Below are 14,389 nucleotides of genomic sequence, written 5' to 3'. Positions count from 1 at the left end.
TCCTGCTCCAGACGCAGCTGCCAATGTCAGGCATCGGGGAAATTTTGAAAGCAGTTGGTGATTTTGGGCCATTTCAGAAATGGCTGGTGCTGCTCACCTTGTTTCCCTGCCTCAGCATGGCTTTCCACCAGTTTTGCCAACTTTTTATGGTTCCAAAAGTGCCCCATCACTGTGACACCAGCTGGATCCATGCCATCGGCCCCAACCTGACCGAGGAAGAGCAGCTGAACCTCACCCTGCCCCGGGACGCGGACGGGGCGTACGAGCAGTGCTCCATGTACTCGCCGGTGGACTGGAACCTCAGCTCCATCGTGGCATACGGCCTGAATGCCACGGAGAAGTGCCGCAGTGGCTGGGTGTACCCCTCAGCACCACCGCCGTCCCTGCTGACCGAGGTCTGTAATCGCCTTTTGACGTGCCGGGGACGCGGAAGGGACGGGACACCCAAACAACCACCCTGTCAAAGCTGGTGCCAGCCGTGATGCAAACAGGCTGGGCCAACGTTTATGTCAGGTGTATTTTGGGGACCTTGGCTCCACCGCCCAGTCCCCAGGAGTGGTTCTGAAGAGGCTGCATGCAGGCTGGCTCCAATATGGATGCCCGGGGGGTCATAGGCAGAGCCAGTGGAGAGACTGATCCCTCCTGGTGGGACCTTTTGGGTGTCCCTACCCCAGCTGCCCCTCTGTGGACTGAGGGTAACCTTCCAGCTTGTCCCTGTGCCCAGCTTTGTGCTTTGGGCACGCCAGCCTGGGCAGGGGGCCAGGGGTCAGCGCTTGGTTTCTCCTCCCATGCATGGTGGGGAACCTGTCAGTGTGAGCAACTGTGGGGTGCCTGCCTAGTGGGTCTCAGCATGGTGACTCCGGCTCAGGGTTCCTCACCGCTCCTCGCTCTGTGCAGAGGTACCTGGTTTGATGAGGAGAGGAGAGCTTGCAAAGCCACACATTTGAGAGTCACCAGGAGCTTCAGCAACACCAGGAATGCTCCAGTGAGCAGTGCTAAACTTGTTTCAGTTCTTTCTGACCTCTCTGTGTTTCCTATACCTGCTCTTCCCTATGCATCTCTTGCTATAGATGCCCTCTGGACGCTGGCAGTTGCAGAACATCTCTTTAACAGAAACTGCTTGGGCCAGGAATCAGCGTTGCAGTCATCCTTTCTCCTCTGGGAGGGAAGGCAGTCTAGGAGGAAGCAAGCAGCTGGGAATTCTGTCCCACTTTAAGCAAAATTTGCCAACCTGGAGTCTCCCCTGGGGGTTCCTGGGCTGGAGGGGCGATTCCTGCAGGTCCCAGTGCTCAGGAGAGGAGCACCACTGAGTGCCCCACGGGCTTGTCCCACTGCTGGTTTGTGTGGTGTGTGCACACCGTGAAGACTGACATCGTTGGAGGTGGGATTAGAAAGCATCTGGAGCCTGTTGAGTACAAAAGCAGCTGTGTTTCCTTCCTCCAGTTTGACCTGGTGTGTGACCGAAAGGACCTGAGTGACATCTCCCAGTCTGTCTACATGGTGGGTCTTCTCCTAGGAGCCATGATCTTTGGGCCAGTGAGTGACAGGTGAGGAGACCCAGCCGCACGTCCAGGGTCTGGGCAAAGCTGGCAGCACGCAGAGCAGCATGCTGCTCCCAGCCTGGCTGGGCACTGCACCCTGTGCATGTTGTCGCTGCTCCTCACTGACAGGGACCCTGACCAAAGTCCTCAGGTCCCGTGGGGACATGGCTGCATGGGAGGTGGAAGGGAGAAGGGCACAGTGTGTGAAGAGAGCTTCACAAGTCAACTGGGAGTCTAGTGTGAGCCTCATCACCCTCAAGCGAGGGTGAAACAACCACTGTGCAACCCCCTGGGCTCTTCCCTGTCTCCACGGGTGCTTTCCAGGCTGTGTCTTCCCTGTTTCCTCCCCAGGATCGGCCGTCGGCCAGTCACTATGATCGCCGTCTTCCTCCAGATCTTGTTTGGCTTAGGAATTGCTTTTGTGCCCCATTTCTATGTGTACATGGCCTTCAGATGTGTCGTGGGGGCTTCGGTGTCAGGGATCTCCATGTCGATACCAGCCTTAGGTGAGTAGGACACCAATGCCCTGAGGCAGACAGATGTGGCTTCTCACGATGCAATAGGAAAGGTCTGCAAAGAAGTAAAAAGTCATCATACTTGACTTGGAAAACACTGGGATGAGGTCACATTTTTCTCTGCACTGCCCTTTGGCACTTTGGCATCTCCCCAACCCTGAGTGAGAGCCGCAGGAAGCATCTGTTCCATGCCAGTGCTCAGAGGAGGGCAAGGGGACAGCCTCCCAGCGCAGGAGGCCAGTGGGGGGAGAGCGCCTTGTGGCTCTGGGACGTGACTGATGAGGTTCCCAGCTCTGCCCCAGTGAGGGGCTCTCTGGATGCTGACAGGAGAGGGGTAACGTACCTCTGCTTCATGTCCTCTTGCAGAGGACCAGGACACCCTGATGATAAGGAGAGGTGATGTATCTCATGAAATACTGGTGACTTCTGTGTATGACTGGTGCCAGAGCTCTAACTGCTGGCCTCCTCTCCTAACCTCCTGGAGAGCTCTTCTCCAGGGGAAACACCCTGTTTGTACCAGTTGCATGGATGACTGAAACTTTGCTCTTCTTTTCAGCTATCGAATGGGTTGGTGTCTCCTTCCGGCCAAGAGCAGTGATTTTCTCTCACTGCTGTTTCGCCACCGGACAGATGCTTTTGGCTGGCTTGAGTTATGGTATCCGCAACTGGAGGCTGCTGCAGATTGCAGGATCAGCTCCAGTGTGTGCCCTTTTCTTCTGCATCTGGTAAGCAGGAACGGGGCAGAGCTCCTTGCAGCCACCACAGAAGCAAGTGTGAGGGGTGGCAGTGAGGAGGCAGCAGCTCAGGAGAAGGCTGGGTCTTTGCCATTAGAGTGCAGATGCTGCAGGGGCTTCTGCAGAGCTCAGCCCACCTCCTTGGAGCACTGGACCTCTGAGAGCAGCAGATGCTTTGCTTCAGGTCCTCAAATGGAGCCCTTGGAGCCTAAATGTAGGCATGGAAAACCTGACCTGGGGAGCTATTTAGACCCTTCCACCACATGTGATGCTCATTGCTTGCTGGACATGGTCACAGGGGAGCTGGGCTGTGGGGAAATTGAGATGGTCACAGCAGCATCTCCCCATTTCATCTCCTTGGCAGGGTCCTACCAGAATCAGCTCGGTGGCTGGTGACAAAAGGCAGAATAGAAGAAGCTAAGAAGGTCCTTCAGAAGGTAGCATCCATCAACAAGCACACCATCCCACCAGCACTCCTTGAGCAGGTACCTGTAATGGCATAGGCAACTGCTTGTTGTCTTCAGAGACTTTCCACTGGGCTTTGGTTTGTAGCAGCCACTGGAGCTGAGGTCATCTGATATAAACACCTTTCTGTGCTCACTGGGGATGATTTGGGGATGGGCAGTGGGTGTGTGACTCCAGCTTCAGCTGCGTCACACAGAGACAAGGTCAGGGAAGAGGCACAGCTTGTGCTGCGGCTCAGCCTAGAGCTTTCTGGAGTCCACCTTGGGATACGGAAACGACTCAGATGCTTCCCTGGCTTTTCTTCTGTAGGATAGCAGAGAATGAGCACGAGGTCTCTGTTTAGTCTGTGATTTTCCATGCATAAATGCCCAAAGGACATGCCCACCCCAGAGTCCCTACTACTAGTCCAAAGTGCTGTGGTGGGCAAGGAGAGCACGGGTGCAGGAGACCTGTCCCACTGGGCTGCCCTCCCTCCCAGAGCAGCTGGGGTCACAAGCCTGTCCTGCTGAGGCTTTCCTTTGACTGCAGCTGCAAAAGGAGCTAGCCATGGGCTTCCTTTGCCTGGTTTGACTCTGTCTTTCTGCATTTTGAAGTTGAAGCCTGAGACACAGAGCAAGCCTGGAAGTACTCTGGATCTCTTTCGGAAGAAGCACCTCCGGAAGGTGACTTTAATCATGTTGTGCACCTGGTAAGACATCCCCTGGTCTCCTCCTTCCAAGCTTCTAGGTGACAAAAAGAAGGGGTTGATGGTTAGTCATAACTATAAAGTCACCTTGTGGTTTTTGGGTATTACTGATGGGTATTTCTGCTTCTGGATATTCACGATGCTATGTGGTTTGTGGGAAAGTTTACAGCCATTCCAGCTTTGCAGTCCTGTGGTGTTCATCTGGTTTTCTGTCCCCTTGGAAATGCCGTGGCTTGGTCAAAATGTTGTCATTGGAGTTCAATATTGTGTTTGTTCATGGGAAATAGATCTGCTCAATGCCACCCTGCCTGGCTTTCAGGTTTGTTAACAGCCTGGTCTACTATGGGCTGAGTCTGAACGTGACAAATTTTGGTCTGGACATCTACCTGACACAGCTTGCATTTGGAGCAGTGGAAATCCCAGCCCGTGTTGGTTGTATCTTCATACTGCAGTGGTTCGGGAGGAAGAAAACCCAAGCCGTTGTCCTGCCGCTGAGTGGCCTGGTGTGTCTGATCATCATTGGCATCCCTGAAGGTGAATGACCTCTTCCCATCCTGAGAGGACAACCTCTGGTACAGGGAAGCACCAAGCCCCAACCCTTCCCTTTCTGGTGCAGGTCCTGTCCTCCCAACTGGTCTGGCTCACATTGCTCAGGGCTTTAGCTGACCCTGGTGCCATGGCCACAAGGGACTTGGTTATCTCTCCAAGGTCCTTTCTGACCAAGAAACTTTTATTTGCCAATTGCGACAGGAGAGGGTAGAGCTGAGCCCGGTAGGCGACATACTAGCAGAGTTTCCCTCTGGGAAAATAAGTGGGGAGGTAAAGACGGTGGATGCAGAGTGGCTGAAGGTGGCCCCCAGGCAAGAGCTGCTCTTCAGTCCACATTGAGGCACTGTTCAGAGGTGATGGCTCCCTGCAGGTGACACAGTTGTCACCATGCATCCCCAGCCTCCATCTCCATCCCAGAGTGGTGCTGGTCCCTCCCTCACAACACAGCAACGGTGTCTTCTCCTCCCCTCAGACCAGCCTGTGGCGACCACTGTCCTGGCCATCATTGGCAAGTTTATGGCCTCGGCCTCCTTCTCCACCTCCTACGTCTACTCCGCAGAGCTCTTCCCCACAGTCGTCAGGTGAGGTCTCCCCACACATTGGAACTTCCCTCTACCATGGCTGGTGGCAGTGCTGGGGCAAGAGCCTGACTGTCCCCATGGCTGCACTCAGTCCCTCAGTGGCCCAGGGGTTGCTGAGTGCTGCCTGCACCTCCCACTGCCCCTCGCTTCTCCAGGCAGACTGGCATGGGGCTGTGCTCGATGTCGGGACGTGTGGCGGCGATCCTGGCCCCACTGATCCGCCTCCTGGGCCAGTACCACCGGGCCATCCCCATGGCCATCTTCGGGAGTGCCCCTGTGGTTGGGGGCCTGCTCTGCATCCTGCTGCCTGAGACCCGCGACACTGACCTGGTGGATGACACCATGGGCAGCTGCCCCGCAGCTGAGGTGGGTGCCTGTTGACGCCTGTGCTGCCTCCTGGGCATGGGCACCATCTGACCTTATTGGGCAGGGAGATGAGGTGCCAGTGCTGCGGGAGGCATTGGAAGGGCTGTGGGGTTCTTCGAGGGTTTACAGTGGTCGGAGGGTGGGGACCAGGGCTGTCCCACTGCAGAGGGAGGGGAGGAGGCCCCATAAGCCTGACCATGGTGGTAATCCCTTCATTCCCATCCATGGGATGGAAGGACTCCAGGAATGGCTGGTGCTTTGCTTGCCTCCCCTGCCCTCCCCAGGGAAGGGCCGGTGCCTCGTAAGTGTGCTTTCTGGCTTTTGGCCTCGTGTAGCTCCCAGCACCCCATTACCCTTGGGAAAGGGTGGAATTGCACCCCGATACTTTTGTTGGGAGGAGGGTGTCCGTGGAGACCCAGAGAGCAAGTGGTGAAGGGGAAGCCAGGTTGCTGAAAGCTGTATGTCTTGGAGAAGGCTGCCATTGTTTCATAATGGGTCTATCTTTGCTTTTAAACTCTTTTCCATTTCATTAGGTCTGTGAAAATGCTCACAGCAGCTCTGAAAATGGACACATGAAGGGGAAAGGTGGCGTCCAAGACAAGGAGGACACTATGACCACTTACTTCTAGCTGCACCTGCAAGCGTCTGCAGCTGAAGGCAGCTGAGCGCTGGGCGGCACTGAGGACAGGCAGGGTCTCTGTTTGCAGGACACCACCGCCTCTCCCACTTGAGTGGTCACTGCCAATTCTTGACTTTCCTTTTCTTTTTTGCCTGCCTGTATCTCCCTCTATAGCTTGTCCTCAGGCACTGCACGCTGTCTCTGGCGTCCAACAGTGCTCTTGCTCGAGAAGATCCGGTGCTTTTAATTTCAGGGAATAAAGAAAGAAACTGTAAACCAGGATAAATGGAATGTTTTCTCTTCCCCTTTCCTGTCCCATCTCCAAGAACGTGAGACTATAAACTGTCCGAGTGAGACATCTGCTAGAGCGTTGGATAGACTTGCCAAGAAATATTGTGCTCACGAAGGAGAAAGCCAGAGCATATGCAGCGCTTAAGACAATCTCACACTTGCAAGAAGGAGTGATTTCTCTTGACTGTCTAGCATGGTCTTCTCACCCTCTCTTAAAAACACTCCTTTTAAATTTTTTTGAAGATTTGAGACACTTAGCTGAAGAAAAATCAAAGATGTAATGGAAGAAGCAGCAGACAGTGAGCAAAGATGACTAACAGGCAGCAGAATTTTTGCCTGAGTGCTGGTGGCTTTGAATTAATCATATAATCATAGAACCATAGGTTGGAAAAGACCTCTAAAATCATCAGGTCCAACCATCCAGCCAACACCACCATGCCTACTAAACCATATCCTGAAGTGCCACAACTACATGGTTTTTGAACACCTCCAGGGATGGTGACTACACCACGTCCCTGGGCAGCCTGTTCCAATACCTGACCACTCTTTCAGTGAAAAAATGGTTCCTAATATCCAATCTAAACCTCCCCTGATGCAACTTGAGGCCATTGCCTCTCATCCTATCACTGGTCACATGGGAGAAGAGACCAACTGCTGCCTCACTACAACCTCCTTTCAGGTAGTTTTAGAGAGTGATAAGGTCCCCCCTCAGCCTCCTCTTCTCCAGGCTAAACAGCCCCAGCTCCCTCAGCTGCTCCTCATAAGACTTGTTCTCCAGACCCCTCACCAGCCTTGTTGCCCTTCTCTGGACACGCTGCAGCACCTCAATGTCCTTCTTGTAGTGAGGGGCCCAAAACTGAACACAGTACTCCAGGTGCAGCCTCACCAGTGCCAAGTACAGGGGCACGATCCCCTCCCTGCTACTGCTGGCCATGCTATTCCTGATCCAAGCCAGGATGCCATTGGCCTTCTTGGCCACCTGGACACACTGCTGGCTCATGTTCAGCCGGCTGTCGACCAGCACCCCCAGGTCCGTTTCCACCGGGCATCTCTCCAGCCACTCCTCCCCAAGCCTGTAGCGTTGCGTGAGGCTGTTGTGACCCAAGTGCAGGACCCAGCCCTTGGCCTTGTTGAACCTCACACAGTTGACCTCGGCTCATCGATCCAGTCTGTCCAGATCCCTCTGCAGAGCCTTCCCACCCTCAAGCAGATCGACACACCCACCCAACTTTGTGTCATCTGTAAACTTACTGAGGGAGCACTCAATCCCCTCATCCAAATCATTGATAAAGATGTTAAACAAGCACGTCACGATGTTTTGTGCATGGAAAATTGTGATGTCGGGCTGTGGCATAGGACCATATTCATTTGTCTGTGCCAGGAAGCTCAGAGATGTTGTGGCAGTTGGTCTTTTAGAAGAAAATGCAAAACTTTTTCTAGAACTATCAGGTCCATTCTCCTCTGTTCCAGTCCATTCCTTCTTGGTGTATCCATTTCTGTCTTTAAATGGTTTAGGACCACTTTTGTCTTACACTATGAAGAAAAAACAAGTGCTTTTCCTGTGCTCCCCCTCCTCTTATCTCCTGTCGCTGAAGATGACTTTCACAGAATCGTACAATGGTTTGGGTTGGAAGGGACCTTATAGATACTCTAGTTCCAACACCTCTGCCATGGGCAGGGACACCTGCCACCAGACCAGGTTGCTCAAACCCCCATCCAACCTGCCCTTGAACACTGACAGGGAGGTGGCAGCTACTGCTTCTCTGGGCGACTTGTTCCAGTGCCTCTCAACCCTAGAGTAAAGAATTTCTTTCTTACACGTAATCTAAATCCACCCTCTTTCAGACTTCTTTTATTGCTGGCTTGGTACAGATGAAGCCCGGGAGTTATACAGTGGTGGTGTTCCAACTTTGTCTCTATAGAGCTCAAAGGCTATTTTCTGGTAGTGTCAAGAAGCTTTTAAAGCAGACTTGATTTCTTCTCCCTTTTGTCATGCCTATATGTTTTCCACAGATTGAAGTACCCCACAGATATGCAGTTTGATAAAGACAGAGTTTAGAATAAAATCAATGACATAGGACAATGCCCCACCAGGACAGGCTGCCTGTGGGACCATCTTCTCTCTGGCATTGCTTTTCAAAGGATTTGCTGTGGTGCTCCTGTTCAGTGGACCTGAGTATAGAGGAGCTCAGTCCTTTGCCTAAGAATGCTCATTCCTTGGCAAAGGCTGGGGCTACCTCCTCCAACCTTTTCTACCGTGTTGAGGGCAAAGGCTGAGGGAAGAGCTTGGAGCAAAATGCAGTTATTGAAGGAACCGTGGCTCCTTGTGGGAATTCTGCTCTGAGACACTCCATTTCACAGAATCACAGAATCACAGAATCACAGAATGTTCGGGGTTGGAAGGGACCTTTGTGGGTCATCTAGTCCAACCCTCCTGCCAAAGCAGGGTCACCTAGAGCAGGCTGCACAGGACCTTGTCCAGGCGGGTCTTGAATATCTCCAGAGAAGGAGACTCCACAACCTCCCTGGGCAGCCTGTTCCAGTGCTCCGTCACCCTCAGAGTGAAGAAATTCTTCATCATGTTCAGACAGAACTTCATCTGCTTCAGTTTGTGCCCGTTGCCCCTTGTCCTGTCACTGGGCACCACTGAAAAGAGCTTCGCCCCATCCTCCTGACACCCACCCTTCAGATATTTATAAGTATGTATTAGGTCCCCTCGCAGCCTTCTCTTCTTCAGGCTGAACAAGCCCAGCTCCCTCAGCCTCTCCTCGCAGGAGAGATGTTCCAGTCCCCTCACCATCCTTGTAGCCCTCCGCTGGACTCTCTCCAGTAGCTCCTCATCTTTCTTGAACTGGGGAGCCCAGAACTGGACACAGTACTCCAGATGGGGCCTCACTAGGGCAGTGTAGAGGGGAAGGAGAACCTCCCTTGTCCTGCTGGCCACACTCTTCTTAATGCACCCCAGAATGCCATTGGCCTTCTTGGCAGCCAGGGCACACTGTTGCCTCATGGTCAACCTATCATCCACTAGGACACCCAGGTCCCTCTCCACAGAGCTGCTCTCCAGCAGGTCCACCCCAAGCCTGTACTGATGCATGAGGTTGTTCCTCCCCAGGTGCAGGACCCTGCATTTGCCTTTGTTGAACCTCATCAGGTTCCTTTCTGCCCAGCTTTCCAGCCTGTCCAGGTCATGCTGAATGGCAGCACAGCCTTCTGGTGTGTCTACCACACCTCCCAGTTTGGTGTCATCCGCAAACTTGCTGAGGGTACATTCTAAATCTTCATCCAGGTCGTTGATGAAGAAGTTAAACAAGACTGGGCCCAGTACTGACCCCTGGGGGACACCACTAGTTACCAGCCTCCAACTAGACTCAGTGCCACTGACAACAACCCTCTGAGTTCTGCCATTCAGCCAATTCTCTATCCACTTCACCGACCACTCATCCAGCCCATACTTCCTGAGCTTCCCTAGGAGGATATCATGGGAGACTGTGTTGAAAGCCTTGCTGAAGTCGAGGTAGACAACATCCACGGCTCTCCCTTCATCTACCCAGCCAGTCATGCCATCGTAGGAAGCTATTAGATTGGTCAGGCATGATTTCCCCTTGGTGAATCCATGCAGACTACTCCTGATAACCTTCTTTTCCTCCACTTGCTGGTTGATGACCTCCAGGATAAGCTGCTCCATCACCTTTCCTGGGATGGAGGTGAGGCTGACCGGCCTCTAGTTCCCTGGGTCCTCCTTCTTGCCCTTTTTGAAGATTGGAGTGACATTGGCCTTTCTCGAGTCCTCGGGCACCTCTCCTGTCCTCCAGGACCTCTCAAAGATGATGGAGAGTGGCTCAGCAATGACATTCGCCAGCTCCCTCAGCACTCGTGGGTGCATTCCATCGGGGCCCACGGATTTGTGGATGTCCAGATCGCTTAAGCGATCCCTCACACAGTCCTACTCGACCATGGGAAAGTCATCCTCTTTGTAGGCTTCTTCTCTTACCTCCGGGGCCTGGGATTCCTGAGGGCCTGCCTTGGCACTGAAGACTGAAGCAAAGAAGGCATTCAGTAGCTCTGCCTTCTCCGCATCCTCCGTCACCAGGACACCCGCCTCATTCAGCAGCGGCCCCACATTGTCCCCAGGCTTCCTTTTGCTGCTGATGTAGTTGAAGAAGTCCTTCTTGTTGTTTTTGACATCCCTTGCCAGCTTCAATTCCAGGTGGGCTTTGGCCTTCCTCGTCGCATCCCTGCGTGCTCTGACCACATTCCTGTATTCTTCCCAAGTTGCCTGCCCCTCTTTCCACATTCCATGGACCTTTCTCTTCTACCTGATCTCCGCTAGAAGCTCCTTGTTTAACCATGCAGGTCTCCTGCCTCCTTTGCTAGATTTCTTTCTCAGGGGGATGCACTGCTCCTGAGCATGGAGGAAGTGATGTTTAAAGAGCAGCTAGCACTCTTGAACCCCCCTGCCTTCGAGAGCCCTGGCCCACGGGATTCCTCCCAGTAGCTCCCTGAAGAGGGCAAAGTCAGCCCTCCTGAAGTCCAAGGTTTTGATCCTGCTTATCGCCCTGCTTCCTCCACGCAGGATCCTGAACTCGACCATTTCATGGTCACTGCAGCCGAGTCTACCTCCAACCTTCACATCCTCCACCAGTCCCTCCTTGTTTGTTAATACAAGGTCCAGCAGAGCGCCTTTCCTTGTTGGTTCCTCCACCACTTGCATCAGAAAGTTATCATCGATGCTCTGTACGAACCTCCTGGATTGCGCCTGCCTAGCTGTATGGTCTTCCCAGCTGATGTCAGGGTGGTTGAAGTCCCCCATGAGAACCAGGGCCTGTGATTGTGAGGCTGCTTGCAGTTGCCTGTAGAAGGCCTCATCAATTTCCTCCTCCTGGTCAGGTGGCCTGTAGTACACACCCACCGTAATGTCACCCGTGTGAGCCTGTCCCTTAATTGTAACCCACAAGCTCTCAACTCGTTCAGCTCACTTCATAAATAAAGGTGTCCAAGCACATCTGATGTGCTTCTGCTTCCATCTCATTCATGCCTCCAGCAGGCTGAAGATCCATTACATCTGCTCTTCTCTAGACCACTGCACCTGGTTAGTTTAAAGACCACTGGATGGTGCACTTCTGACTGAAGAGCACCTGAATAGCTTCACTTATGGTATTTCTCCCAGCTCAGAAGAAATGGGAGGAGGTCCAATGATTTTACTGTGCCTTAATGTCGCTGCTACCCAGTCCACACATGATCTGGCACTGTAATAAACAGAGCTCACGGTACAGAGTCGAGCTAGGTGTGGTGGAACAGCATGTGAGAATGAAAACACATTTTTGCACACATACAATGGGATGTTTTGTGCTCTTATCACGATGAGGCTCTGAGAAAAGGGTAAAAAGTGCCTCAGGCAACCTGAATGGATAACTAAGGGGAAGAGGATGACCCTATAGCCAAGGTGAGGGAGCCAAAATGCTGAAGAGAAGGTGAGGAGAAAATGGGGTAGCAAGGCTTAGCTGGGAAGAGAAGATGACAGAAGTTAATGGAGTGGCTTACCAAGCCATGGCTAGAGGGCCAGTTGTGACTGGGTGCTGAAGGTGGCAGCGATGAGCAAATGCCAGGGACACTGTGAAGGGATTGCTGAGGTAGATCAGTTAATGTCTAAGCCGTCTTCAGGACCTCCTATATCAGACACGGGAGCGAGGCCCTGCTCCTGTGCTTACACTATCACTGTCCAGGTCTGAACCTCTCCACCTCCACTTCCCCTTTGGAGGAGACCCAGGTTCATGTATCGCAACCTCACCACTGCCGAGGAAAGTGGTCAGGCAGGGACAGAGGTATCTAAGGTGTGGAGGGGCAGCAGAGCCTGGCCTGGCCCTGTTCACCGATGTGAAGCAAGGAGCTATGAGGCGAAGCAGCTCCTGTTGCCAGAGGAGCCCCACAGGGACCACTGAGACAACCAGCACATCCTTGGTTTCAGTGACACCAACAAACTATGCTGCAACCGTGACTCCTGGATGTGGGGCAGAGATGTCAGGGTCCCAGACCTTGCCTTTGACTAGAGGATATTGTCCTCTTCTTCCTCCTGTCCCCATGCTGGGAAGGCCCCACAGCCAGTGGTGACCAGAGCAAAGCTTGCAGAAAGGGACCCAGCAGGTATAGGCTGAGGAGATGAGCAGTAGCAGTATCAACGCTGCTCTCATGACTCTGTGCAATAAGTCAGTGGCAAAGCTCAGATCCTGTAAATGCCATGCCCCATGTCCAGTCATGGCCAGGTCTCAGGTGATGCTGGGGAGATTTTGTGCACCAAAGCCAAAGCACAAAATGAATATCATCTCCAGGCATGTCTGGCCAGGACCTGGGACACCCCAGCATTCAAAACAGCACTTACTATGGCGCAAAGTGATCAGAAACGAAAGGATGCTACAAACCTGAGTGACCAGCCTTCTTCTTCGACCAAGAGTAGTGCTGTGGTTTGAGGAGGTAGGTATCTTCATGAAAGAGCTCCAAATACATTCTCTGCTTGCAAACAAGAAGTGTAGGAGAGGAGGCTAACCTCCTCTTTCTTTTGTGTGACACTAGATGACAATAAAATGTGGCTGAGCTGGCAGTAGCCGACCAAGGTGGCTGTAAAGGCTGACCATGACTGGGGAAAGCTGTCCAGATGCCCTCTCAGTTAAACTGACATTGAATTGCAGTGTACACCACAAAAATCAGGAAAATCTCACAGCTGCTAGTAAAGAAAATAAATATAGATTTTTCATCTGAAGACTTGGAAATAAAGAAAAGTCCTAACTGAACTCAGTCGTTCCACTTTAACACTCTGTTTCTGCATTGTTTGTGGCTGATGGAAACCAAACACGTCTCCGTCTGTGCGTTAGATTACAGGCTTACCATTTCTGTGTAGAAAACACTCCAGAGCCAATAGCAGTTACAAAGGCCAACTGTGAAACAGTAGGGGAAAAAAAAAATCAACACCATGTATTATTCACATATTGCATTACAAGTGTCTCTTATCAAACTCAGAGTATAATTTATATTATTCATGTAGAAACTCAACTTCAACACCACATAGAAAGAAAAGCTAAATACGTGTGTGACGGGGTTTCAGTGACATCCTGATCAAACGTCGAGGCTTGGAGCGACGAGACGGCTGACGACCCAAGCCATTAGTGCAGGAGGGACAGAGCCCGGCGCTCGCTTGCCCAGTGCTCCCACTCTACTGGCGATTCTTTATTGCTGTAAAACACGACAGGGATGGTTCCACGGGTACCAGTTTGCAAAGGACTGGGAAACACGTCGGGAGGACTCGCGCAGCCAGGCAGAACAGACTGTGAATCTTTTCTAAATGCAGAGTGACACAGACCTAGTCTCCATCTGACCACGAGTATTTTGTTGGTCATCTGACAGACCAGTTTCTGCTGTAAGAAGGATTGGATCAGACTAGACCTTTAGCATATGCCTGTCTATTCATCACTTGCTCTCTGGGCTTCTGTAGACGTCCTCCTCCAAGTCTACTCCATCCTGTGTGATGTCTCTCTTGGAAAAAATTTCCACTGTTCTGCTGCTGAAGAAAATAAGGAAAGAGCAAGAGATGATACTGCTTCCATCTTGGTTTCTGATGTATTTTTCTTTACCTTAAAATTAAACCTTTGGATTTTTGTTTCCTTAGATTCAGAGCCCCAGGCACTCACCTCAGTTGTGTGGCAGCCACCTCCGTGTTGTCCACCAGATCAGTGCCGCGAGTCTCAGGCAGCAGGATGCAGAGCAGGCCCCCAACCACAGGGGCACTCCCGAAGATAGCCATGGGGATGGCCTGATGGTACTGGCCCAGGAGGCCGATCAGTGGGGCCAAGATCCCCGCTGCCCGTGCCGACATCGAGCAGAGCCCCACACCGGTCTGCCTGGAGAAGCGAGGGGCAGTGGGAGGTGCAGGCAGCGCTCAGCAACCCCTGGGCCACCGAGGGACTGAGTGCAGCCATGGGGACAGTCAGACTCTTGCCCCAGCACTGCCACCAGCCATAGTAGAGGGAAGCCCCAGTGTGTGGGGAGACC

General features: G+C 52.6%; 1 protein-coding gene across 1 annotated transcript; it reads left to right on the top strand.

Annotated features, from left to right (window-relative positions):
* Nucleotides 1-6,331, top strand: LOC104337209 (solute carrier family 22 member 13). The gene is made up of 10 exons (XM_075419835.1): nucleotides 1-395; nucleotides 1,444-1,547; nucleotides 1,893-2,047; nucleotides 2,613-2,781; nucleotides 3,155-3,275; nucleotides 3,849-3,943; nucleotides 4,260-4,474; nucleotides 4,962-5,070; nucleotides 5,226-5,436; nucleotides 5,970-6,331. Exons 1-10 carry the CDS (start codon nucleotides 24-26, stop codon nucleotides 6,063-6,065), a joined length of 1,647 nt encoding a protein of 548 aa, XP_075275950.1. The 5' UTR covers nucleotides 1-23; the 3' UTR covers nucleotides 6,066-6,331.
* The last annotated feature ends 8,058 nt before the right edge of the window (nucleotides 6,332-14,389 follow it).

The sequence above is a fragment of the Opisthocomus hoazin genome, chromosome 4 (assembly GCF_030867145.1).
Source record: "Opisthocomus hoazin isolate bOpiHoa1 chromosome 4, bOpiHoa1.hap1, whole genome shotgun sequence".
Taxonomy (NCBI): Eukaryota; Metazoa; Chordata; class Aves; order Opisthocomiformes; family Opisthocomidae; genus Opisthocomus; species Opisthocomus hoazin.
This window is presented reverse-complemented; position numbering and strand designations above follow the sequence as displayed.